The 27,427-nt window shown below is 30.7% G+C and overlaps 1 protein-coding gene across 1 annotated transcript; it reads left to right on the forward strand.

Annotated features, from left to right (window-relative positions):
* The first annotated feature begins 411 nt into the window (after positions 1-411).
* LOC134716073 (dual specificity mitogen-activated protein kinase kinase 5-like) lies at positions 412-21,452 on the forward strand. The gene is made up of 20 exons (XM_063578814.1): positions 412-558; positions 3,210-3,258; positions 3,973-4,040; positions 4,410-4,479; positions 5,256-5,296; positions 6,200-6,267; positions 6,819-7,241; positions 8,182-8,221; positions 9,282-9,350; positions 9,944-10,025; positions 10,448-10,558; positions 11,402-11,475; positions 12,443-12,493; positions 14,654-14,725; positions 16,340-16,369; positions 17,322-17,339; positions 17,684-17,716; positions 19,267-19,328; positions 20,431-20,476; positions 21,215-21,452. The coding sequence occupies exons 1-20, from the start codon at positions 457-459 to the stop codon at positions 21,308-21,310; spliced, it is 1,605 nt and encodes a 534-aa protein (XP_063434884.1). The 5' UTR covers positions 412-456; the 3' UTR covers positions 21,311-21,452.
* The last annotated feature ends 5,975 nt before the right edge of the window (positions 21,453-27,427 follow it).

Below are 27,427 nucleotides of genomic sequence, written 5' to 3' on the forward strand. Positions count from 1 at the left end.
TATATTTTTTGATAATAAAAAAATGGGGGGGGGGAGGGGCACAAACATCAAGTTTTTTTCATGACAAAGGACAGATATGCCATGTTTAGAAACAACACAAATAGGGAGTACACCGGAGCCTTTAAAGATCTCTAAATGAAAGATTTTATCTTTATTAATACTATTACATAAAGTTAGCAAATGTAATCACAGGTGTTTGGGGCATGGATCCCCCTTTTTTGGACCTCACTAAAAAAAATGTTTTTTTGTTGTTTTTTTTATTTATTTACAATTTTCTACAATGTATACACATATATCAAGTCTCAACAATCCATTGCTAGTCGATTACAATAACTTTTTTTACTATCCATTCGAGCCCATCGGCTCTCTCGAAACTGTAGGTCTCAATTTATAACGTTTCAACGTGTTGATTATCTCCCTTAAAACGTGAAAAATTTTGGGAAGTAAACTGAGAAGATGTCTTTACAACCAACATTTACTGTTCGAATTCGTACAGAACAAGAACAAGATATGGATTGGATGGTGCAACCCGATCAGATCACATTTAATCAGGCTTTAGTGAGAAAATCAAAAACCCATGATTATGATTTCATGATTTTAGGCCCTATTTTTACCATTGTTTACAATTATGCATTTCTTTGTAAACAATAAATTCATGAAATCATAGAAGTCTCATATTAACAAATTACACTTTGAATTTCAAAGAATATCGTTTCTTTATATTCACAGAAAAAAATGTTTATATCATAAGCTGAAGAATGCAACTTTTCTTGAACATGTTGAAGGAGTGAAGAACCGTCAATCTGAGAGTAATCTCAGTGTCAATGAAGTAGTGCTAATTTGACTAGAGACTAGAGTAATTTAATTGTAAAGCCGGTTTCTTGAGGCTTTTAGTAATAAATAACTGAAACTTCTGACTAGGGTTCTGTAACTTTTATTCAGACTTACGAAGTTCAATATACACCTAATCGCTATTTATTCCATTCCGGATAAGTTCTAAAATTACACATCTTTTTCATCCAGTTGAAGCTATCTGGGACCCTGTTTAAACAATTCACCATGCACGATACATTTTAATGAGACCTGTTTAACCTACCGTAAATACTTGAAACAAAATATTTTTTGACTTCAATTTTAATTTCGAAAAAAGTGAATCATACTATATCAAAGTTTTTTGATGATCACTTTCTAAAGTTTTTCCTCCCTCAGCTCACTGCTGATGACCTCCATTTAACTCTTTTTGGTCCTGCCTTTTTTTTTACTAGTTTATCCTGACTTTTTTTTACACAAATTGTCATCCTGCCTTTTTTTTTTTACCAAGTTGCTCGTCCTGCCTTTTTTTTTTACTCAAAACTCCTGTCCTGCCTATTTTTTTCAAATTTCATCCTAGCCCCCCCCCCTTTAAAATCAAATGGTTGCTCCATAAACCGGAAGTTGTATAAATGACTGTTTTTCCAGGAATGGACTAAATAGTGATAAGGTGTATTGTTTATGTAAATAAAGCCCTGTAAAATATCAATGTACTTAAGTTACAGATAGATAAATCGGTTAATATTGAATAATAATTAAAACTAATGTTCGTTATTAATTATCATGCAAACTTATTTAGCTGCATGCATATGTATCTGATCACATCATCACAAAAATATATAATGTGGATACCATAGCAATTACTTGTCTCAATTACAGTTATACCAATTCAACTTTAAGTTATTATAGTACATGTTCTCATATGCTGTCTCATACCAAAGTCTATTGAACAATACTTGTGTTGATATTTTAAACTACACAAAACATAAGCTGCATGCTTGTTAAATAAAAAAGCAACTAATCACAAAAAGTAACAATAAAAGCAAAGCAAATATTAAAAACTAAAGCTATAAAGCGAAACAAGAATACAAATACACTTAGCTTACCTCACATAAGGTGCAAGTGGCACATTTCCATATAAACCATTATATTACAAACACTTCTTTGGTAAGGTTTAAATATGCCGGTATAACAAAATTGATTATTTTGTTTTTTATAAAGCAATGTTTATTGTTTATATATGTAGTAAAAATCAATATTAAATCTAGATACAATGCATTTATTTTTAGTTCTTATATCTATTTACTTTAACTCGATTAACCTTTAAACATTACAACATTCTTTGGGTCCACTCGACACTTGCAATCATTCAATTTATATGTAAACTTTATCATGTTTATCTTCAAATCATTATACCAGATTTAAAAGGTGATTAAAGTATTATTTTATATGATCTTAAAATTCAATTAATAAAGAAAGCTATAGGACTGACCTTATATAAGAAACTCCAATCACAGAATTGTTATTGCATAGATTGGTTTCTAAAGTTGTTAATTTGCAAACAAGTAAATATATTTGTTGACCACAATATCATGTCTTCCCATACGATATAAAACAAAAGAATTAAACCACCAAAAGTACTGACCAATAGTAGAAATGTCCGAAAGCGCTCAAATCAACTGTGAAATCAGACTTAACCAAAGCATAAGAATAGAATTTGTCCGTCCATAGTCAATGTCAATAATTAAAAATATAATAACACATAATACCAATCCTAAATTACAGAATGTAATTAATAAGCTCACAATATAACTTTATTCACATAATGTCCAACAATAACCATTTTAATAAATAAAAACCGGTATATACATGTAATTATATAGACTTTTTTTCATTTAGATAGATATGTTTATATTATAAATATGTTATCAATGACAACCATTCAGAAATATTAACCAGTAATTGTTGCAGAGAAACTCCAAAATTGACATGACCTCCAATGTTTTTCCACCTATGAATTCAGAGTTCTCAGCCCTTAAATCTTGTTTTGGTTCTGTGTCAGGTATACAAAATGTATACCTACTGCAGGGAAAAAACAACTTTTTAAAAATACAGAACATCAGAAACTTTTAAAGGACAGTAGCATGAAAATACATGTAGCTTTGTTATTTTCTAATATTTTAGAAGTAAGTTCTGTTTCATTCTAATTTTCAATAAACGGTAGCTGATAAATGACTATTTGATGTCTGATGGTAAAGGGCATTACTACCCTCCCATAGGGGATATGATATTATATATATACTAAATAACAAAAAATATACATAACATTTATCATGATAATGAATGATGGTCTCAAATAATTGACCAAAATATTTTATTTATCTTTTTATATTTGACAGGAAGTGATATCAAGAGTACTACCTCAAGCCACGATAACAGCATTTGAATGTATGTAAATATTTAAGTGTGATTATTTTTTTCTGTATATGTTATCGTTGATAATAGGCATCCATACCCGTAGCCAGAGGGGGTTCGGGGGGGTTCAGACGAACCCCCTTTGAAAACAAATAAGCACTGTTAAAGTCAATGTTCTGTGCGAATTGTGACTGTTAAAGTAGAGTTTGTGAGTCCAACGAACCCTTCTTTGGAAATTCCTGGCTACGGGCCTGGGCATCTATGATTTTGAAATTATTAGAAAAATAAAAAGAAGTAGTAAGATTGCCAATGATACAACTCTCCATCAGAAACCAAAGTGTACACATGTTTAAATCAGGGGGCAAAACAACTATTGTTTCTCTAATTTTTCAGAGGCAAGTTATTGACATATTATAAATTAATTAAGAATTTAAGAGTTAATGTGCAAATAAAAGAATTTCTTAAAATTACAACACTATTTTCAATTTTTATGTAAACATCTGTTGAAAATCAGAAATTGTATGTATTGTGTCTTTATTTCAACACAACAATTTGGTTCTAATTGTTATTAAAATAAGGTGTACATTAAATGCATTGTTATTTTAACAATGCTTTCTTGTTTGTAGTTCACCTTAAAAAGTAGGCAAAAAGTACTAGTGAACGGTAAGAAGCATGTGAAAGTTGTGTAATTATGTACTGGGAGTAAGAACTAAATTGTGTATTATGTATTATTATTTTTTTTCCAAGATGAAGATGAAGATGGGGACAGAATAACAGTAAGAAGTGATGAAGAGATGAAGTCTATGTTCCAAACCGTAGGTACATCTGATATTCTAAAATGCTTTAGATTTATTTAGAAAAACTCACTGCTGATACAATGATAGAATCAAATCCATGAGACAAATTCTGTTCAATTATTTCTCAGCTTGGGAAATAAAAAAAAAAGAAAATGATTACTTGGTGTTATATTGGTGGGGTAAATGTACACATGACATAAAATTGGTTTTCGTAAGTTTTTTTCAAAAAGTGAACTGAATGTTTATTTGATACATATAAAGCACAAATGTGACAATTTGAATGACACTATTGACACAATTCTGATATTAAGAAAACTTACCTTGTAACTAGCTTTAAATTTAAAAGGATATCATCTTTTTGTATAACTATATTTTCTTACTTTTCAGTATTTTAACTTACTAAGTGATGAAGACTATGCAAGAGGATTATTACCCCCCCTTATCATATACCCTAGAGGTAAGTTAAAAAAATAGTTCACAAGAGGATTATTACCTCCCCTGATTATATACCCTAGAGGTAAGTTAGAAAGATAGTTCACAAAAGGATTATTACCTCCCCTGATTATATACCCTAGAGGTAAGTTAAAAAAATAGTTCACAAGAGGATTATTACCTCCCCTGATCATATACCCTAGAGGTAAGTTAGAAAGATAGTTCACAAGAGGATTATTACCTCCCCTGATTATATACCCTAGAGGTAAGTTAGAAAGATAGTTCACAAGAGGATTATTACCTCCCCTGATTATATACCCTAGAGGTAAGTTAGAAAGATAATTCATAAGAGGATTATTACCTCCCCTGATTATTAATTCATAAGAGTAAATTATCTCCCCTTATCATACCAGAGAGGTCAGTTATTAATATAACTCACAAGTGAGTTATTACCTCCCCTGATTATAAACCCTAGAGGTAAGTTACCAAAAATGATTCATAGGTGGATAATTACCTCCCCTTATCATACTCTAGAGCTAAGTTGGAAATATAAGTCTCAAGTGAATTATTACATCCCCTAATTATATTCTCAGGATATTAGTTTAGTTAAAGGATTCACAGGTAAATGATTACCTCCTTTTCTTTTCAACAGTCTTTTTGATCACTGAATTATAATGTATTTTGTTAGAGTTCTGACCTTGCTGACCATTCAAAATTAAAACAAATTATTTTTATATTATCTTTGGATCAGTGACAGTTAACTTTAAAAGTTTTATTATGCTTGATTTATTTATATTTCAGTTGGAAAAACACCACAGAACAGAAACAAGTTTGGTTTAAAAGTAAGTTTGAAAGGCTGAAAGATTGACTGATTGGCGTTTAAACACCACTTTCAACACTATTGAGCTTTTTTTTAAGTCAGTTTTTTTTATTGTTCAATGGAGAAAGCAAGAGTGCACTGAGAAAACCACCAACCTTCATTTGGAAAAGTGACAATCCTAGTCAATTTAAATTGGAGTCAAACACACCTGGCACCCTGAACTTTTGACTTCAGTGTTCACCAGTTAGTAATGCAGAAGTATGACTATTTAGACCACTTAGCCACTGAGGCCCACTCATAGATGGAAATCTTTACCATATTTAGGGATTTCCTATATTGGTACATTGTATTTGATGAGATGGCTTGCAAGCAAAGTGCATTAAAATCATTTCCATAAAAAAAATATTTTGTTTTTAAAATAAAAATGAATTGAGCAAAAGGTTTTTGTCTCCTTAGTCCACTTATTTTCAAGTGCCTTCTATACATTCCATGTCTGTTTATACCGGACATACTTTTAAGTAGGATTTGCATTTGATTGACAGTACAAGAATAGGAGTCAGCATGGATTCTTAATCATCCACCTGGCTTTATACTTAATACTGTAATGATTTCCTCCGTCATTTTTTAGCTGAAGAAATGAACCAAATATTGAGAAATAAAACATGTGTGCAGTGTGGTAGACACATTTCACTGTGATCAGCATATAGTACTGACACAAGAAGTATTGTAGGCAAACAATGGTCGTATCAAAAAGCAAGAATTAAAAGATGTAAAAAAAAAAGTCATTTGTTTACTGAGCAATAGATTATCAAGGGAAGTATTGTTTAAGTAAAATGGATCTGAAAAAATCTAATATCATTGAGGAAAGAGTGTAAGCTGATTTACATGTACTTGAAAAATGAATTGTTGCATTTTATTCTTGCAGATTAAAACAGATAAACAGTCAATATCCAAATCATCAAAACCTGTACTAATGATTTCAGACATTCAGAAGTAGGTATTTTTGTATAGAAATTCCTCTATATATCTCTCATAGACCAGTTCTGCACAAGAAAAAAAAGGAATTAAAAGAATTCCTAATAATCTCGTCAAGCATACTTATAATTTTTCACTTTTTTCACATTTCCCAACAAATGTGTTTAAATTGTTCTCCTCACTAGTTCTGTTCCCTGCAAATGAGTGGTCAAAGTTTAATTATGATGTTAAACTTGATTGCTTCTGAATTTTCTATTGTGATGTAATGAAAAAAGATGGACATGTCTGATGAAGCGACATATAAAGAACACAACTTAAGCAGATCTTTGTAAAGGAAGTTTAAAAATCATCAGAGAAACAAATTCCACCCACAATTATAACTCATGTATTACGATATTTCTCTGCAAGCCTCATGCTTTAAATATTAAAATTATACTGTCAAGTGGATAAATATCATAACACACTTGATGCATTGGTGGAATCTATATATCTTCCGTATGCCAAATTTGAAATAACATATATGTCAGCGAAAGGTCATCAATAATTATCTAGTGTTTTATTGTTTTCAGAAATAACAATCCTAAAAAGAATTGTCAATCGATGGACTGTGGTGACAGTGATACAGGACGTCCTCCTGGTCAGCCATTACATCCAGCCTCAGTCACACATTTCGATTCAGGACAACCAACCGGGCAGTTTTCTCAGCCGACTAAGGTTGGACACCAGCCTTTTAATATGAGACAGAACTTGCATCCTACAGAAATGGGACATAATCCTACAAACACAGGACAAGCCTTGTATCCTACTGGTATAGGACAAGGCTTACATCCTGCAGAAGTCCGTTCTCAACCTACTAATCCTACAGGAATGGAACATAAGTTGATCAGGACATCTAGTGATCTGAGACAGCTGTTAGCTACACAAGTCATTTCAGAAGAAGATCTACAAATTTTAAATTTAATTGGTAAAGGCAATGTAGGCTGTGTCTACAGGTAAATAAATATTTCCTTTATAACTCTCATTGTTTTGAAGAAAGTATAAATTTGAGAATGGAAATGGGGAATGTGTCAAAGAGACAACAACCCAACAATAGAAGAACAGACAACAGGAGCAGGTCACCAACTGGTCTTCAATGCAGCGAAAAACTCCCGTACCTGGAGGCTCCTTGGCTGGCTTCTAAACAATATCTAGTCTGTTTATTTTGTTTATCTCTTGTTAAGTCACTTGAAATAATTTGAAAATTGACTTTTAAATGGAAGCACTCATTTGTATGGGTAAAATAAATGAAAATTGTGTGCAATGGAAAACAGCATTGATTTTTTGCCCTTTGAAGAAACTCTTCTGTATAATGTCACCTGTACCTTTCACTGTAGACAAACAGATACATCTGCAGTTTTTTAAATGATGATGATGACGTAGATTAAATCAGTCTTTTGATTCCATTTTCAACTAATCCATTTTCTTAGTTTATTTTCCTCATAAAACTTTACACAGTACTCTGGGTACAAAATTTGTGTTTGAAACACCAAATTCAGTATATATGTATATATGTTTATGGCTCTTCATTCTTTTAAAAACTGAACACATTTAAAACTATATATAAACCATACAAAGAAAAATTATATACTAGAACAATAAGGTCAACACAATTTACATGGAATCACCTGGGTGTAAAATGTTGTAAGCTGTAATCAAGAACTATTAAAGGGAGACAAGTCATGCTCTATTTTGTATACATTTATGAAACTTTGTTGCATTCATTTAATAAGGATGTCATGAAATTGTAATGTGTCAAACAGAAAGCAAATTCATAATTCATGAGGATATTGTTTGCCATTATCATTGAAGTTATTGCTCAAAATCATGTCTTAGTTCTGGTGTTTTACAGAACTGTATGTGTCAAGTTATCATGATTATGCTTCTTTATTTCAGAGCATTACATAAACCTACTCAAGCAATAATGGCCGTAAAGGTAAAATATAGTATTTTCTAACTTGTTGTTGGGTCATAACTAGTGAACTCAGTGAGATTGTTTATTTTGATTTAAAGGATGTATATATGAGTGTAATTTGATGAAATAACATCTTTTATGTATGTCAATAAGCTGCCTGAAAATTAATTTGAATTTTGCTAAAGTGTGGATGCAAAAAGAGAAAACATTCTAAAGAGATAAAGACAGTCACAAATTATGTGTTCCTATCTTAAGTAGTCACTTATAAGTAAGTCTGAACCAGTGACAACTCTACAACAGATTTATCCATTGGATCACCAGCAGCAATGGTGATACATGGCTGTGTACATTTTGTATATACAACTCGTTTAAACATCAACCAAACAATGTTAGATCTGTAAATTTGCTTTCACAGTGCAGGCGAATAGGTGTCACAATATTCCAGTAGCATGGGTTTGAATCCTGGCAAGGGAAGAACAAAAAATTTGCTGCTGGTGATCCAATGAATAAATCTGTTGTAGAGTTCACTGGTTCAGACGTACTTATAAATATAATTATTTCTGTGACTGTATCTTGCATTAATTTGTAGAATCCTTTACTATAGATAATTTAGCTGATCTGTAAAAATAACATCTTCGTGCTTTATATATCATGTACTGTAGTACGACACTAGATTAAAACTGACGTGGAAAGGTAACACCCGGCCACTGAAAGCTTTATTTTTTGAAGCCCAGGTGGTCGTGTGGCCTAGCGCACTGGTTACAGTGCAGGCGATTAGGTGTTACGATATCACAGTAGCATGGGTGGGAATCCTGGCAAGGAAAGAACAAAAAATTTGCTAAAACAAATTTACAGATCTAACATTGTTGGGTTGATGTTTAGATTGATTGATTGATTGTTGGTTGCTTAATGTCCAGTAGCAAACATTTCATGCATATTCAGGACGAGGTTTGATGTTTAGACGAGTTGTATATTTATATGTCAATGTTCGTATATAAGTACTCCTTCCCTGCATCTGATCTTGTTATAAGTGGAAAGTGTTATTTTAAATTTTCTTTACATTTTATATCTATGTCTATAGGTAATGCTGCTTGATGTTTCAACTGAAGAACAAAGTAGTATATTGTCTGAATTAGATATTTTAAACAAAGTAAGTAGAAGTTAAGAATAGAGTAAATTAAAACAAGCATGGTTGAGGTTAAATTATTATTACTGAAGACATTTAAGATATAGCAATATACAAATGTGCGCGACCTTCTTAGAAGTTAAGTACATTATGTGAACTCTACAGATATTGACCAGAGCTTTACAATATTTTACAATATCTAAGGAAGATAACTATCAATTTTCTTATGAAAACCAGTCTTGTGAAAAGAATGTCAAATCTGTCACTTTGGAGAAAATGAGAGTGAAGGCATTGTATATAGTTTTTTGTCCTTCAAACTTGACAATTTATTATGAAAGTGTGTTAATGTGGTAATGATTGCCAATGAGAAAACTATTTATATCCACCAGAGTTCAAATGATGTATAGATCATTATACAGCCTTTGTCAATGAGTAAAACCAATATCAAACTGTGTTTTTGTTTGTTTACACAATGTTTATTGTGTCTAAAATATATGACTGTGGTTTTCAGCCAAAAAAGAGAAACAAGATTGAGGGAAAAGAAAGAAATATAATTATAACAACAGTATATTAATGCTGATTTTATATATAATGATATATGTTTCTCTTTGTTTCAGTGTAATTCTCCTGTGATAATTGGCTTTTATAAAGCTTTCTTTGTTGAAAACAGAATTTCTATTTGTACAGAATTTATGGATGGTATGTATTTATTAGAAGAACTAAAAATAACAATTGGGTTTTTCTTTTATTTGCAGGCATTAATCTTCAATGCTATGGTCCAACATTGAAAAAATTTCTAGACTGTACAGATATTTCTTTATACTTCTAATTTCAAGATCAGAAAGCTTATACCAGTGCTATTTTAATATTTGAAAGAAATATACATCCGTTATGTCATATTGTGCATTTAAAAACAACTATGAAATTAGTCATAATTTGGTATATAGGCATTTCCCAACATAACCTAGAGATCATTTTGAATTTGTAGTAATGTTTATTGCTCCATGTTGAAGTGCTTCATATGACTTTAAGATGAAGAACAGTAATAAATGTTGCATGTTTAAATAAAGCATATACCTTTATATTTTGCTTGTACTTTGGTAATCTGTTTTTATTTTCAGGTGGATCTTTAGATAAGTATGGCCTGATTCCTGAGCATATATTAGGAAGAATGGCTGTGTCTATGGTAGAAGGTTTATGTTACATGTGGGCTTTAAAAATTCTACACAGAGGTACCTAAAGAAATGCTAGAGACTGATTGTTGCTTATTGTATATCTTCTAGTCTGGTTTGAAAGAGGTATAGGTTGAATGTTTTATTAGACAGCAAACCTTGCATTACAAGGTCGTCAAATATGAACATAATATTTTGGGGCCTTTATAGCTTCCTGTTTGGTGTGAGCCAAAGCTCTGTGTTGAAGACTGTACCTTCACCTATAATGGTTTACTTTTATAAGTTCTGTCTTAGATGAAGAGTTAGGACATTGGCTCTCATACTAAATCTTCCGATATCTATCTACTGGTCACATTGGCACTCATACCACATCTTCCTATATCTATCTACTGGTCACATTGGCATTCATACCACATCTTCCCATATCTATCTACTGGTCACATTGGCCCTAATACCACATCTTCCTATATCTATCTACTGGTCATTAGTTGGTCTTGAAGAACATTCACACTATATGGCAAGGTTTTAATCACCCTATTCAAAAGTTGCAAACAAATTCAAGAGATGTGCAAATTATTGAACACCAATTCCAAGTTTGTAGAGTCACAGAGACAAGCACTGATTGAATTCATAACTTGAAGCAGGCACATACAACTATTTTGCAACATGGTAAATCAGTTTTAACTTAATAGTGGTATGGATTAAACTTAATAAGTATCTATTGGCTACACTTTACAGAAGTCAATGAAGATATTATAGTTCAGGAAATTTTGTATCAAAACTGTGCCAAAAAGTCCAACTCATACTACAGTTATTAAAGATAACTATATTATATTCTACACAGTTCTATAAAATCCTCCCTTTGATATAATTAATGATTAAATGGATGTGTTTGTTTTACAGATATCAAACCTTCCAATGTTCTAGTCAATACCCAGGGTCAGGTCAAACTCTGTGATTTTGGTGTCAGTGTTCAGGTAATTATTTTAATCAAATGAAATATGAAATATGATATGAACAAATAAAACAACACAATATGAAACCCCAAAAAAGGAATGTGTTTGATTACAATTCAAGATATAAAAACACATATTCATTATAATGAAACTTTATTTTTTGACAAATTAGAGTTGTGAAGCAGATTTGTTGAACATGGAAATGTGATAGTGCATAAGGGGCATGCCTAATGTCTTATGTTAAATGGAGAACAATAGTATGCACATTTCTTTACCCTTCCTTGTTAAATGATGAATATACTGACATTTTCTTAGAAGATGGTGTGATAAAGTTAAACAGATATATAATCATTCATTTTCTGCTGATTAACTGTCCTTAAACAAGTTAAATGCTTATTTGGGATTATTGTGTATTCTTGTACTCGGTTACCTTTAAACTAAAGCTATTGAAAAAAGCAGAAGGGGTATAAAGTGTTACCCTTGTATGTCTACTTCAGTCAGTACATATGTCCTTATGTTCCAAAGTTGGTTTCCGTTCTCTTACTTAAGTTGGTCTCAACCAATTGCCATGAAACTTATATACAATGCTGTTTACCACAAAACACAGATCAAGTTTGAATTTTGGTGGCATCACTTTAACAGTTCTAGAGTTATATTCCTTTATAAATGGAAAAATTACTGGATTTTTGTTTCTGTTTTCTTACTTGAGTTTGCCTCAACCAAATGCTATGAAACTTATACACAATGTTCATTACCATAAAACAAACTTGGGTAGGTTCACATTTACAGTTCTTCAGTTATGTCCCTTTCTAAGTTATATGATGTGCAAGTGGGAGCATCATCTGTGCCCCATGGACACATTTCCCATTTATTTTCTTAATACACATGTTGTATCTATTAGTAAAAAGGATATTATGAAGTAAGAGTATGAATACTATATTAAAAAAACATATACATGTATATTCATTGATATATTTTGTAATTTCAGCTTGTAAAGTCAATAGCTAAAACCTATATAGGAACTAATGCATATATGGCTGTAAGTTTATTTATAAGATATTTCACATTAAAAATTAAGCATGTATTGAACTCTATATAACATCTAAAAAAGAAACTGATTTGTAAATTCATGAGATATTTTATATTAATCTTTGATGTTAATTTAGATATTTTAAATGCTCAAACAGATTTTTTTTTATAAAGGAGTAAAACGCTCGATTCAAGCTTAAATATGAAAAATCTATCAAATATGCCAAAAAACGTCACTTTTCAGATGGTTTATGTCAAAACTAGAAATGGCCGCACCCATGTTCATCCTCAACCTTTATAAAGGGTTTGTATTATCATCAAATACAACTTATGTTTCAATATTATGAATGAACACAAATGCGGCCATTTTCATTTAAGACGGAAACCGTCTAAAATTTAACTAAAATGCTAAAATTGTGAAGATTTCAGTAATTTAGGATGACTTAATGATGCTAGTACCCTATATATGTGCATTGTATTGTCAAAAACAGTCCATATTTATGAAGAAGGAACATTCTATTTTCCAGTAAATAGCTAAAAGATTACGTTTTCACAATTTTGTAAAACTGCTATATTTTGGGACCAAAAAGGGGTCTTACTGAACCTACTCCTTTCTCTATTATATTAAAAGGTCACAATTTCTGTTCATATTATTTTGGAGACAGCAAGCCTAGTCTTCACTTGAAGACACACATTTTTTGAAATATTACGTATCAATGGAATGAGTTGATTATAAAGAAGAAATATGGACTTGTGACTGTGCCATCATTAAAGGAACAGTAAAAAGATAAATACAGGTCAGATTTTGGACCCCAAAAAAATGACTAATTCTAGAAAAAAAATTGACAACTAAAATAGAGCTAACTTATTGCCAAAAATATTTCTTGTCAGTGTATAGATTAATTTGAGATGAATTCATGTGTGCAAACTTTTTTTGAGTTTTGCAAAATTTTATTATGAGGTCATAAGTAGTGTTGTCAACGGTTAACCGGTTAACCGGTTAATCGGTCGAACGACCGAATACCGAATACCAAAATCGTTAACCGGTTAAACGGACTTTTTTCAATTTTGACAGATTTTATATTAAATTGTATTGAAATCATAAAATAGTTAGGTTTTATTTAATAATTGTCGTCTTGGTAATTAATTTGACAGATCAATTGTCCATTAAATTGATTGCTACTGTTAATCCTATACACATAAAAATAAAATTAATTAATTAATTAGAACTTGTCTCTCAGCTCGGGGCAGGATCTTAAAGAAACATAATTAGTATATTTGTTTTTTCAACAGTAACTCTAAATCAGTAATGCGATTAAATTTTACGATTTACTTCATTACTTCGCTACTGATCTAATAGTGTGTAAACCAACACCTGAATGTACAACATCCGTCTCGCAAGGCTTAGTCTTTATACTTTAAACGAAATGCTAACTAAAAAAATGTATAATGCAAACCAATGTGAATGTACACAATGTATACGTGATAGTACGAGTAACATGCGAACAAAGTAAAGAAACGGTGACCTATAGTTGTGAATTCTGTGTCATTTCAATCTCTGTGTGGAGAATTGTCTCATTGGCAATCATCTTCTTTTTTATAATCAATCATTTTAATTGATACACTCCATATTATTTTCGGAGTCAACAAGTGAAAAGAAAAGAATAATCAGTTTCAGACATATTCAATTCTACGAGATCAAGAAGGTTTTTCTATTTTCAATCTGAAGTTGGTACAAACGCTATAGTTGATTCGGTGTAGTTGATTATTAAAAGCCAAACTTCGACAGGAATCCTCACACACAAGCCTTATAACAAGGAGGACAAATTTCAATTATAAAAGCGTAAATTTATGACTTGGATGAAAGGTTGTCAAATTGACACTCATACCACATGTGTAGGGTACTATTGATAAGGCTTTCCATCACCAACTCAAACAACCGGTTAACCGGTTAATCGGTCGAACGATTATCCGAGTAACCGGTTAGGCAAAAGTGTACGATTTGAATACACAAGTAATAAGCATTAGCAAAATTTTGCCTTTCTACTGAATTATCCCTCATTAATTGACTGTTTAACCATAAAAAAGGGAACATTGTAATGTAGAACTGCAAAGTTAAGTACTTCACCTTTGTCAAATTTTGTATAATTTAATATCAATGTACTTTTAGCCAGAGAGAATAAGGGGAGAGGTATATAGTCATCCTGCAGAAGTTTGGAGCTTTGGTATAACTTTATTTGAGGTAAGTAGCCATCCTGGAGTCATAAGGAGCGTTGGTATATCCCCCTCCCTTAAATATTAAATGACAGACAATGATAAAAAAAATAAGTAATGGTGAAAAACTGGTCTCTTAAACATATTCAAAACTAGTGTTGTTCCGATGATCGGAATAAGTCGGAAATCAGTTGGTTGGGCCTTGCGATGTCGATAATCGATTGGGATTTTGTTCAATCGATTGTCGTTTTAAGTTTCCGGACCTTTAGCTTGTCAACTTCCGGTCTGTTTTACGGTTTGCATTTTATATGCGCAGTCAAACAATATTAACCAGTCGATGACAGTAACAATGTCAAACATCCAATAATTAAAGAATAAACCAATTTCCTTCTTTATAAACGTGACAAAAGCATTTGCAGATTGATGGAAGGTTATTTAACATTAATAACTTTGTATGAAATACTTTCTTTCATTACCGGTATTTGTTACTTGAGAGCGGTACAAATCATTCTGATTTTAGATCATTTTAGACAAAATAATTTCGTTGCTTCATTAGAACGTGTTGCAAATTGCCTTTTAGAAATGTTTATCCATGTGTTGCATCAAAAACGTCATATTCCTTTCCAAATTGTTTGCCAAACATCGTTTATTGTTGTAAATTTTCCGAAATTTGTCCGCCATTTATAAAAATATAAGAATCACGAATCGGATACGGTTCAACTATGTAATAATTCCGCATTCTTACAATTATAATTTCGGACGTACGAATGAAACAATTGACAGAAATTAATGATCACAAGAGTGAAAAAAAGCGTTCTTCACGAATTAACAGACAATGGCTTAATACCCTTTGTATCCTGTATATATCTTATAATGCAAATGCATTATTTTATTTGTTTGTGTTAATTTTAAATTTCAAAAAATTAAAAACTTTATATATCTTTTCCTAATTAGAAGCATTCAAATGTTCATACAGCTATGTTATTGAAATTGTTTTGTGAGTTGCACCATTGAAATTTAGAAATGTTAGTGTCACTGTTGGTAATAAATGTTGTAATTATGAGATAAAATATGTTCAATATGAATCTTGATTCTTATCAAGACAATTCATTGTTTTAACTGCTGAATAGATAATTATCAAAGGTACCAGGATTATAATTTAGTACACAAGAATATGAAAAGGAAACAAAAGATCAAATATGAATATATAAACTCTGCAATGATATTGAATGTACACATAAGACATGTACAATGAGACTAAATACATGATTTCCTTTAAAAAAAAGGGCAAGGTATTATGATCCGATTATAACCGATAGTCGGTTGGTTGCTGTCAACCGATTGTAATAGATAATCGGTTGGTAATTTCAACCGATTATCCAACACTATTCAAAACATTGCCATCTAACATGGGCATGTTATGATTGAGAATGGAAATGGGGAATGTGTCAAATATAAAATAACCTGACCAAATAGTAAAAAAAGCCACCAATGGGTCTTTAACACAGCGAGAAAATCCTGTATATATGATTTATAGAAATGTGTAATTTTTTACTCTTAATGACATGTGTTGCTTTCCTCTCCAATTGGTAATTTTTTTTAGTACATATGTAAAATATCTAGAATTTTTGTTTTTTTGCAGCTGGTTCAAGGAAGATTTCCATATGATAATGTAAGTGTTGAGTATAATAAGTCAGCATCTAAGATAAAAAAAAATCATAAGTTAGAGTCAGAGAGAGAGAGAATTAAACCAAAATAAATAACTACTGAGTCATAAATATAACCAGATATGTTCTATCCATGTTCATCCAACACTGTTGTTTTGAGAAAAAAAAATTGATAACTTACAGAATCTCAACTGAAAAATTCTACACATTATAATTGAAATGAGCATTCAGATTTGGATTAAATAAAATAATATGTTTAACAATGGGATTTCATTTCAAAAAATATCACGCATTTATTTATTGAAATATAGACTTAAGTGTTTCGGGGGGAAAAATCAATCTTAACATACATTTACCACATTATTTAAGGAATGACTGTTATATTTTTTTCGGTCTATGAAGAAATAATATTAAAGATTTGGTGCACACTGAAAAACGCGTGTAGCAGGTTATTTAATAGTGTGCACCACATTTTTTATATTATTTGTATAGACAGAAAAAATATTAGTCATTTCTTATGATTTAATTCTAAATTCCATTTTAAACCGTAGAAAACCATGAAAAAATGTTGTTGACGTCACGTTCACATGACTAAATTATGTCTATGGTCTGATAACAAAATAATGTCGGCCAATCAGAAGATGTGTTACATCCAAAATTAAATTATCATTGTTTAAAATTAGTGGGAGATAAATAATAAAGTCATAATTCAGCATGTGGGATGATTATTTATAGACAGTTAAGTAGGGGTGGATGGTAAAATATGAGATGGGGAATTTGAAGGTGATTCTTATGAATGAATACAGTATAATAATATAATAATTTGATAAAAACAGTTTAAAGCTGTGGCTTTATCAACTTTAATTTCTAAATGTGAATATCAAGATCTAAGTCTAATAGGTTGTAAATTAATTCTTTCGATTTTAATTCATTTGTTAACCTTAATTTTTTTTTCAGATGGCTGTTTACAATTCAGTGAGTATTTTTCTTTGGCTTTTACTTTTGAAAGTAACAGTTGGATGGGTAATTGGTGATATTTTATTAATATTTAATTTAGATTTATAAATTGTATACCATATGCAATTTATGTATTTTGTTTTAATATAAAGGCAATAAAGAGTGAAGCATTAGTGATTGTTTAATTAAAAAAAATTCTACCATTGATTTCACAAGACTACCTTTACAATAGTCCACATAAAATATGAATGAACAGTTGTTTTTTCATCATACTTTTTATCATGCATACCGGTAGTTCTTTAAATATTTTTCAGTAAAAAGCTATAATATTTTTAATTTACAATAAAACTTCTTATTTTCAGCCTATGGCATTACTTAACAGAATAACTAGTGAAGTAAGTACAAAATGTACATTTCCTACTTTTTATTTGTCATGATTTTGACCATATCATGGACAATGGATGCATTCAGGTTTACCCTAGTCCGTTTGTACACACCTTAATATGTTCTGAAATTTGTTTCTGTTCTCTATGTTTAGTTTGCCTCAACCAAATGTTATTAGTCTTATTTACAATGCTTTTAAAATACCATTTTACATTGATCAAATTCAAATTTTGGTGGTTATACTTTTGCCATTCTTGAGTTATGTCCCTTTATAAATGAAAAAAAATGCAGAAATTGACTTTTTCACACTCTTTCTTTATTTATTTTTCCTGAACCGAATGTTATGAAGCTTACACTCAATGCTTATTACCACCTAACACAAATTAAAACAATGATTTTAGTCATTATCAATGAAATAGTAAAGAATACTTTTAACTAAAGTTTTAGATCTTTCACTTAAGGATGTACACCTCTGAGGAGCCAAAAATTTCTAGAATTAAACTTTTGTTCTTAACCTGGTTTTTGGGTTTAAAAGACTGTAACGAAATAATTGGTGAAGAAAAAATCATATGGTGGTGCACTTCTTTTTTTGCTACGGCCCTTTGAAAATGCCCAATTTTGATGATTTTCCCATTTTTCATCGATTTTCACCTATTTTTGGGCTATTATTGTGAAAAAAATATTGGTTCCACAATTAAACTTTTGTTCATACTTTCTAGAAAGATGAAGGGGACCAATCTGAATAAATTTTACTTAAAAAAATCATATGTAGGTGTTAATATAAGAAAGTTTTATCATATTTTGACGTTTTTTGGTGTAAAATTTACCATGCTGTCAAATTTGAATTTTTGTGATTTTTCTCAGTTTTAAGAACAAAATGCATGTTATTTCAACTTTTTTGTTATAAATGATTGAAAAAATACATATCTAAGAACTTTGAAAAGACCAAAATGATATGGGACGTACATGATTCTTGTAAAATCATTTTTTGTATCCCTCACCCATTTTCTCCAAAATTTTGCTAAATGTACTGACTTATTTGGTCGTAAAATTTGAAAACTGGATTACTCAAAAACCGTTCATTGTAAATACACAATTTTTTCACAGAGTTATGTTTGATTATAATATTTTTAAAATTCATTGATATTTTCCACTTGTATCACATGTTTTGGAAATAATTCAAGAACGAGATTTCAACGAGACTGAATGAGACTGAAAAGTCAGAAGAATACATCCTTTTAATTAAAGTTTCATATCTCCTGTAGGAAGCAACATAAAAGTCTGAATTTAAATTGTTATATTTTAAATGGATGGTTATTACCTAGTTAAGGTTTGTGTTGTAAAACAACATTGCTTTGTCAAATGGACAAAATGTTGATATGCTATTTTTATATTTATTTCAAGAAGTATTTTACAATATTCTGATTTTCAGGAAAACTGGAAAGGCTCAGAAAGTTAAACTGAAGTGCTGTGACAATTTCTATATCATTGCTTAACATAAACCAAATATTGTTTAAACATTTCCGATATTTTAAGACAGAGATATTTTGTTTTTTTTCAGCCTACTCCAAGACTACCTGAAAATGAATATTCACCTGATTTCATTGATTTTGTATCAAGATGGTAAGTTTTTAAACAGCTGTATTCTTATTTTATTTTTTAAGGCCATATATTATAAAAAATATATAAAAATATCAGCTATTTATGATAAAAATTGGTATTGATTTTAAAGTATCTTTTATCAATCATTTAACTATCTTTTATCCATCATTTAACTATCTTTTATCCATCATTTAACTATCTTTTATCCATCATTTAACTATCTTTTATCCATCATTTAACTATCTTTTATCCATCATTTAACTATCTTTTATCCATCATTTAACTATCTTTTATCCATCATTTAACTATCTTTTTTCCATCATTTAACTATCTTTTATCCATCATTTAACTATCTTTTATTCATCATTTAACTATCTTTTATCCATCATTTAACTATCTTTTATCCTTCATTTAACTATCTTTTATCAATCATTTAACTGTCTTTTATCCATCATTTAACTATCTTTTATCAATCATTTAACTATCTTTTATCAATCATTTAACTGTCTTTTATCAATCATTTAACTATTTTTTATCAATCATTTTAAAAATCTGGTTATGTTCCAAAACACTAATGGTGGCTAACACTGAAACTGTGTCTACCTAACAGTCTTTTAATTATTTATTAATAATTTATGTTGCTGAAGTATAACAAACATCCCCTTTTCATGTTTATCACATCTGTCCAAAAAAAAAAAACTGAAACACATCACACAAAAAACACAAGAATAGTAATCAAAGAATCAATATAAAACTTGATGAAAATACTATCACTGCTTGAAGGCATAAAACTTTGCTCAGTGCCCTGAGCACAAAAATCATGCTCGAAACATGAAATCCAACAATTTGATTGGTTGATTTTCGAGTTTGAGTACAAAAATCATGCTCAAAAGTTTTATGACTGTGAGGCCTGAGATTAGGTCTTGCATATATCATTGATTTATATAACAGTATTCAATGTATACTGATGCTGATAACAAAAATGAAGAAAATCTAAGAAATCATAAAAATTGTGAGGGGGGGGATTTCTAAGTAGCAGGCAGAATGAAAAATCTATCAAATTTTAAACTCTACCAGTGAACAACCTCATTTGAAATTTTTTTTACATTTTTTTCTTTAACAGTATGCAGCCAATTCCAAGTCACAGATTAAAGATGGAAGAATTGTCTGTAAGTATTGGCCATATTGTATTTAGTCATCAATATTGAGAAAATTGTATTATCTGTCTTCATTCAAAATAAAACTTTATTCATGTACATTATATGATTAAGTTAATATTGAAATCATGATTTACATTTTTACATGGTAATTATATCAGTTTTACAACTAAGTACACACACACACAAATATTGGTTGTGCTATGCTCATTTTCATTCCATATTTGAAAGAGCATAAACGTTAAGATTAATATCAACCAAAATCATAAAATGATACATTTATAAGGAGTTTTTTTGGGGATGTCATTTTTGATATAATAAAATTTCTTTACAATTTTAAATAAACATTCCAAAAACTTTAAAGTAATTGATGTAACCCTACTCAATATTCATTGTTTCATTGTTTTGAAAATTAACAAAACAGTGACTTCAATGAGTTTTACTAAAACATCATGTCTTATTTTGAAAAAAATCATTAAACAACTAAACACTGGATGAAAGTGAATATCTATATTTATGTTGTGTTTGTGCCCATAATAGATATATGAAAAATATAATGAAAATTCAGAGTAATGGACTTTCAGTATCACGTGTTAGGATTTATTATGTTTCTGAATGTGTAGTAAGAAAGTAAATTCAATGTTACACACCACTTTAATATTTAGTCTTGCAAAATACTATTAACTATTCCTTACTTGAATACCATTAATGCTAAACACGCATATTATTTTGAGAAAATTCTTTTTTCAGCTTCACAGTTTTATACAAAGACACAATGACGGGAACCTAGCCGTAACAGCTGCCTGGATACAAGCCAATCTTGCCCAAAGACAATCTATATCATAGCATATTATATGTATTGTTTATAAACTATACAAAAGCCCAAAAGCTGTGATAGAAGCATTATATAAACCAGTCAAGGAAACTTAAAGTCATGTTGACATAATTATCCTCTGTGTTGATCCACGATTTACATTTTGCCAAGTGCCTTGAGTAAGAAAAGATCCAAGAAAATGAATGGTCGAATGTTGCAATATTTTCCCTGAAAAAATTGACCATTATATGTGGACATCTATTTATTTTTATACTGCAATCAGCTATTTTACTAAACAGATAAAGCTATACGTATAAACGTAAGCTTTATACGTTAAAAACCCCAACTGACCTATAAGCCCTGCCTCCTTATTGTATTTCATCAACAACGTCACGTCATGACCATGACAACGTAAAGTAACAATGGTCAAACTTTTATGAATTTAAACTTTCATGTCTTCAAATTGGTTATTTATATACCATGTTTATCAAATGTTATCAATTAAGTTCATTTTCCCTTTCTAATTCCTTAATATGTTAATGTTTTACCGCCAGGACTACGCTCTAAGGAAATATCCCCAAAATGGTACCCCAAGAGGGAAATTCCAAACACTTTTTTTAATAATTTTTGTTACATAGTTTTTTCATTTTTTTAAATATTTTTTTCCGATTTCAGTATAAAAACAATATACGTATAGTGTCTTGAAATATGAAATTTATTTGTATTTGGCACGAAACGGGAAAATGCTTGGTAGAACATTGCATTTTCCGGTTTCTAAGCCTCATACAAATAAATTTCATATTTCAAGACACTATATGTATATTGTCTAAGTACTGGCTACAAAAGTAAGGGATATTCATTTTCGTGTCTTTGTGTTATTCTGTTTATAAAGATGTGGTATGAATGCCAATGAGACAAATTTTCACCAGAGACCAAATAACATAGAAGTTAACAACTATAAATTTTAATCTCAATATCTATCAGTCCTGTAACAGGTGAAATATTTTAGTTTAAGGGATAGTTTACTATGAACTTGTGGTCACATCAACTTGAAATTTAGTACATGTGTTCATTATGTAGTAAACTTTCAAAAATATATTCTAAATTAGGGTTTTGATCCAGATTTCAAGATTCCTATAATTTATCATTTCACTGAACATGGAAAAATAGACCAAAAAGGGTATTATTTCCTATGGAAAGTTATTTTTGAGTTGATTATGCCATGGTGTACATTTGTTACTGCAGATTCATTATTTTAAAATCAGGGGTACCAAATTTCATTGATTTTGTGACCTTTATTGTGTTTTATAATCAAGTTGATATTTGAGGCCATGATGAACCACCATGTCCAATGTTCAACATAGAACAATTTCTATAGGCTTTTATGCAGACTTTGGCAAAACCATTAAATCAAATGTCAATGAAAGTACAATGTTTCCTCAATCCATGAAAATTGTACCTACAAAAATAAATAAATCTACTGTATTACCTTTTAAAGGATGCTTATTTTCTATTTCATTGAACATAATATATGTATATTGAATATAGCCTAACCTTTAAGTATTTAGTATGTATTGACATTAAGAATATGTCAAAAACTACTTTTTGAACCAGTTTTATGGTATTTTTTAGGGGTCAATTTTAACAAATTCTTTAAATAAATCTTTGGACAGATTTATGTTATTAAGAGCATTTTGTATGTTATGATATATAAAAATATTATAAGTTGTTGTATGATTGTATTTTTCAATAACAAACATGAACATTGCTGATGATCATTATTGTGTTTTATTTGGTGCAAGTAGTTTACAAGATTTTTTATATGAATGTTTGTTTTTGTAAGAATGACCGAATCTTACTTTTGATATATTAGTGTTGTTTATAAAATGGTGTGTTGAATATGTGATAGATAGATGCTGCAATTATATGCCTGGATTTTTAGTGCATGTATACATTATTATTTATGTGTACTATTGTTTACATGAGTGAGACTCAACCCTACTTGAATGAATTAAATAAAATCAAAATAATTAATGTTTTCACTTAATATGCAAAACATTTTTGGTTTTACATAACCAAATTGCTGTATCTCTATATTTAGTTGCCAGAAGAGAGCTTACTATCCTGTGGTGATTGAATAAACTAGTTGTGTAAATCTTTATATTTCAGATGGTAGAAGACTTGGATGCTTCATACCTTATAATTGAATGCCTTGAATTATGTTACAAAGTTTCTGTCTGTCATGTGTCCGTTGTACTTGACCTCATTTTCATAGTTCAACGACTGCTTGAGAATTATTGTTTTTGTCATGTCATCTTATAAATTAGTTATAGGATAACTATATTTGGTACATGGGATCCTTGCAAAGTCTACATATCCTGTCAGAGAGTGTTTACCTGACCTTGACCTAATTTCATGGTTCAGTGATGAACGTTAAGTTTTCCTTGTCAAGTTGAAATTTGTTTCTCAGAAACCATAACTTGAGCAATAGGTCAATTTTATGTAGTGTATATTGAATGATTGTAAAGTATTAGGAAATTTTGAGTTACAAAAAAAAAACCAGAAATATAAAAAATTTATATGGGAGAGTTCTGCTAATATACTAGTCCCAATTTAATACATCTCATCACAAGTAAACGAATTTGACAGAGTGTAAAATAATCTTGGCAAAAATAACATCCCCAAACAATAATTAGACAATATACGTATAGTGTCTTGAAATATGAAATTTATTTGTATGAGGCTTAGAAACGGGAAAATGCAAGGTTCTACCGAGCATTTTCCAGTTTCGTGCCGAATACAAATAAATTTCATATTTCAAGACACTATACGTATATTGTTTTTATACTGAAATCGAAAAAAAAATTTAAAAATGAAAAAACTATGTAACAAAAATTGTTAAAAAAAGTGTTTGGAATTTCCCTCTTGGGGTACCATTTTGGGGTATTTCCCTAAGAGCGTAGTCCAGGCGGTAAGACATTGACATATTAAGGAATTAGAAAGCGAAAATGAACTTAATTGATAACATTTGATAACCATGGTATATAAATACATAAAAGTTTAAATTCATAAAAGTTTGACCATTGTTACTTTACGTTGTCATGGTCGTGACGTGACGTTGTTGGTGAAATACAATAAGGAGGCGGGGCTTATAGGTTAGTCGAGGTCATTGACGTATAAAGCTTACGTTTATACGTATAGCTTTATATGTATAGTAAAATAGCTGATTGCAGTATAAAAGATCATAAAACACTGCACTTACATAATGTAGGTGTGTATTATAGACCACCTTCAGATAAAGGGGAATCATTAGAATACATGAGTTTCTCTCTTAATACTGCATGCAGGAAAACAAATCCAAACATCTGGCTAAGTGATTAATATTATCTTGATCACATAAACTGAGGTAAACATTTCTTATAACCAAACAAACCTGTCTCAGCATTACATCAACCACTGCTTATATTAGCTGTTACCTGTTACCTGTTACCTGTACTGCAACTCCCTCCTATGTCAGGAGAACCACCAATCCTAGAATCGGTGTAATATCACTCGCGGTTAAAATCCTCAAGATTATGTTTAAAAGATATATAAAACCTTTAAAACTATAAAAGAGATATTAATTTATCTCGTCTGGGGGATGTGACCCTATCACCAATATTTACACTATTCTGGTATGCATAAAAAGTCATCCATCATTCAAATATAAAAGTTGTTTCTTTCATATTAAAAACGGTAAAATGTAAATACACTATATACAACAAAATGTTCTATCTTTTGGTATGACCCTTCTTTTCAGCTCGGTATTACACGCTTTTTATCACTGTTCAATTAATATTGCCCGTTGCTGGAATAATTTATGACACAGACCTCTCGATAATGTTTCTATTCTATTCTGTGCATTCTCATTTAAAAATCTAAATTTTGAGCAGTCAATAACTAGCTGACACAAATGTTCGTCATTGGTTATTAATTCTTGGATAAGATCCTGATCATCTAGGTTTTCTGTCAATACCTCGCCTATCATATGTAGAAAATCAACTCTTATATATTGTAGCTTAGAGCACTTTAATATGAAGTGAAGTATATCTTCTAAGTATTCTTCTTCTTCCTCTGCACATAACTGGCAAATAGGCGACACATGTCCATTGCTAAATTTAGCTCAGTGATATTGCAGGTATATTGTCCCTGTTGCTAACTTTGCCTTTAAGGAGGCAGATGTGATGGCATATGGATTTGTGCCACAGCTTTTCCATATGTTATGTATTTTCCCTTCTTTGACATTTTCATAATTTAGGCGAGACAGAGTAGATTTCGATTTTGCTTCACTTATCATTTGTTTTATACAGTGATCGTTGACGGTTTTATTTACCAGGTTTTTCCAAAGTTGTTTCCCGGGTGGGTTATCTATAATATCATATGGCGACGGTAGGTCATATATATTGGCAATTTCAACAGTTTTTGTAAACCAGCTACCAGATTGTAGAGATTTTGTTGCTAGCTGTCTGATAGCTAATTTTCTTTCAATTGAGTTTTCATTTCTTATGATATTTCCAAAGGTTTTTAGTATTCGTTTATGTATTTCTGATTCAATGGTAATCCGTCCAAGAAGAAGATGTGAAGCTACGTTTGCAGTTCTGTCTGGCAGGTGTTGAATTTGTCGCAAGAGTTTCCGAAAATAAGTGGAGAGGTTTTTCATGTCTTCAGTAGTAAGTGTGATGACATCGAGCCCATATAACAATCGAGGTAGAACGTATGTTTGAATCAGATGAATTGCAGCTTTTGGGTTTACTCCGTTAAGTCCGTGAAGACCTGCACCCATCAGTGCATATACTGTTCTCCTTGCTGTAATGATCCGTTTTTTTACGACTAGTTTTGTGCCTGTATTTGAGGTATTGTCCCTCTCAATTCCTAGATGTGTTGATGACGTTGGGGTAGCCATAAGTTTGCCATTTAAATGCCAATTACATTCTGAAGAATCGTTAAAGGTAAGTACCACAGACTTTTGTTCACTTATTTCGTATCTATTCTTGTTTGCAAAACTCGATTGGATATCCAGCATGGTCTGAAGTTCATATGGGTCGGTTGTAATTAATGTGACATCATCAGCAACAGTTGGAATACCACAGTATATTGAGCCAATGGTGGCTCCGATTTGGTTTTCTTCAAATGTTGTTAGTAGGGAGTTGACGAATATCTTATATGCTGACGGGGACCATATTCCTCCTTGTCGTACTCCTTGTTGTTCTATGATTTGATGGGAGAGTTCTCCTTTCCATTTAACTTTTGATGTCAATTCTGTATACCAATTTTCAAAAAATAGCCAGTTGTTTCCCTCAAGTCCTGTTTTGTGCATTTCTCTTAGGAGTCCTAAATGCCATAGTATATCGAAGGCTTTTCTGGCATCCATCAGAGCAATGTAAAGGCTTGATTTCCTTTTCTTTGCCTCCATTATTGGTTCCGTAATGATAAGTGCCGCAATACATGGACTTTCACCCTTTGTGAATCCTTTTTGTAGACTACTTTGTCTATCTAATATTTTATTTTCATTTCTAGATAAGTGTATCTTCTCCACAACTTTGCTCACTGAACTTGTAATTGTTATTTTTCTATATGAGTTTGGGTCATCCTTTGGCTTTCCACCACTCTTAAAAACCGGACACACTATTCCACTTTTGATAAGTGCTGGTATATGTACATTTTTAAACAAGAAGTTTATAATAAAAGCTAAAATAGATATTAATGAAGATCCACCATATTTAAGATGTTCAGCGGATATATTAAGTTCATCTGGTGATTTCCCATTTTTAAAAGATAAAATTGTTTTTTCCACAACATCAGTTGATACATGTTCTATATTGTGTTGATTTTCTTCTAAAAAATATTTATGTAGGTTTTGTACATCTTGTTCTACATGGTTTTTAAAGATTGGGTCAAAGTTTGGATTTTCAGATGGTGTAGCGAGATCGTAAAAGTAGTCCGCCCATGCTTCTCTTATTTCAGGGTCTGTGTTGATTATTTCTTCCTTAAAGATGAATGCTGATGCACAGGTATTCCCAGGGTCTCTTTGTTTACGAATAAGCTGATAAAAACCTTCACTATCATTTTCGTTTAGTTCCATAATTCGTTCGTATTTTTCATTTCGCTTT

This window comes from Mytilus trossulus, chromosome 4 (genome assembly GCF_036588685.1).
Source record: "Mytilus trossulus isolate FHL-02 chromosome 4, PNRI_Mtr1.1.1.hap1, whole genome shotgun sequence".
NCBI classification, from domain to species: domain Eukaryota; kingdom Metazoa; phylum Mollusca; class Bivalvia; order Mytilida; family Mytilidae; genus Mytilus; species Mytilus trossulus.

Excerpts from the sequence above, each read along its gene's own strand:
- LOC134716073 (XM_063578814.1), top strand. The coding sequence starts at position 457 with ATGTCTTTACAACCAACATTTACTGTTCGAATTCGTACAGAACAAGAA. Across the intron at positions 559-3,209 it reads TCACATTTAATCAGGCTTTA|GAAGTGATATCAAGAGTACT; the intron begins GTGAGAAAATCA and ends TATATTTGACAG. Across the intron at positions 10,026-10,447 it reads TTGTACAGAATTTATGGATG|GTGGATCTTTAGATAAGTAT; the intron begins GTATGTATTTAT and ends TTTTATTTTCAG.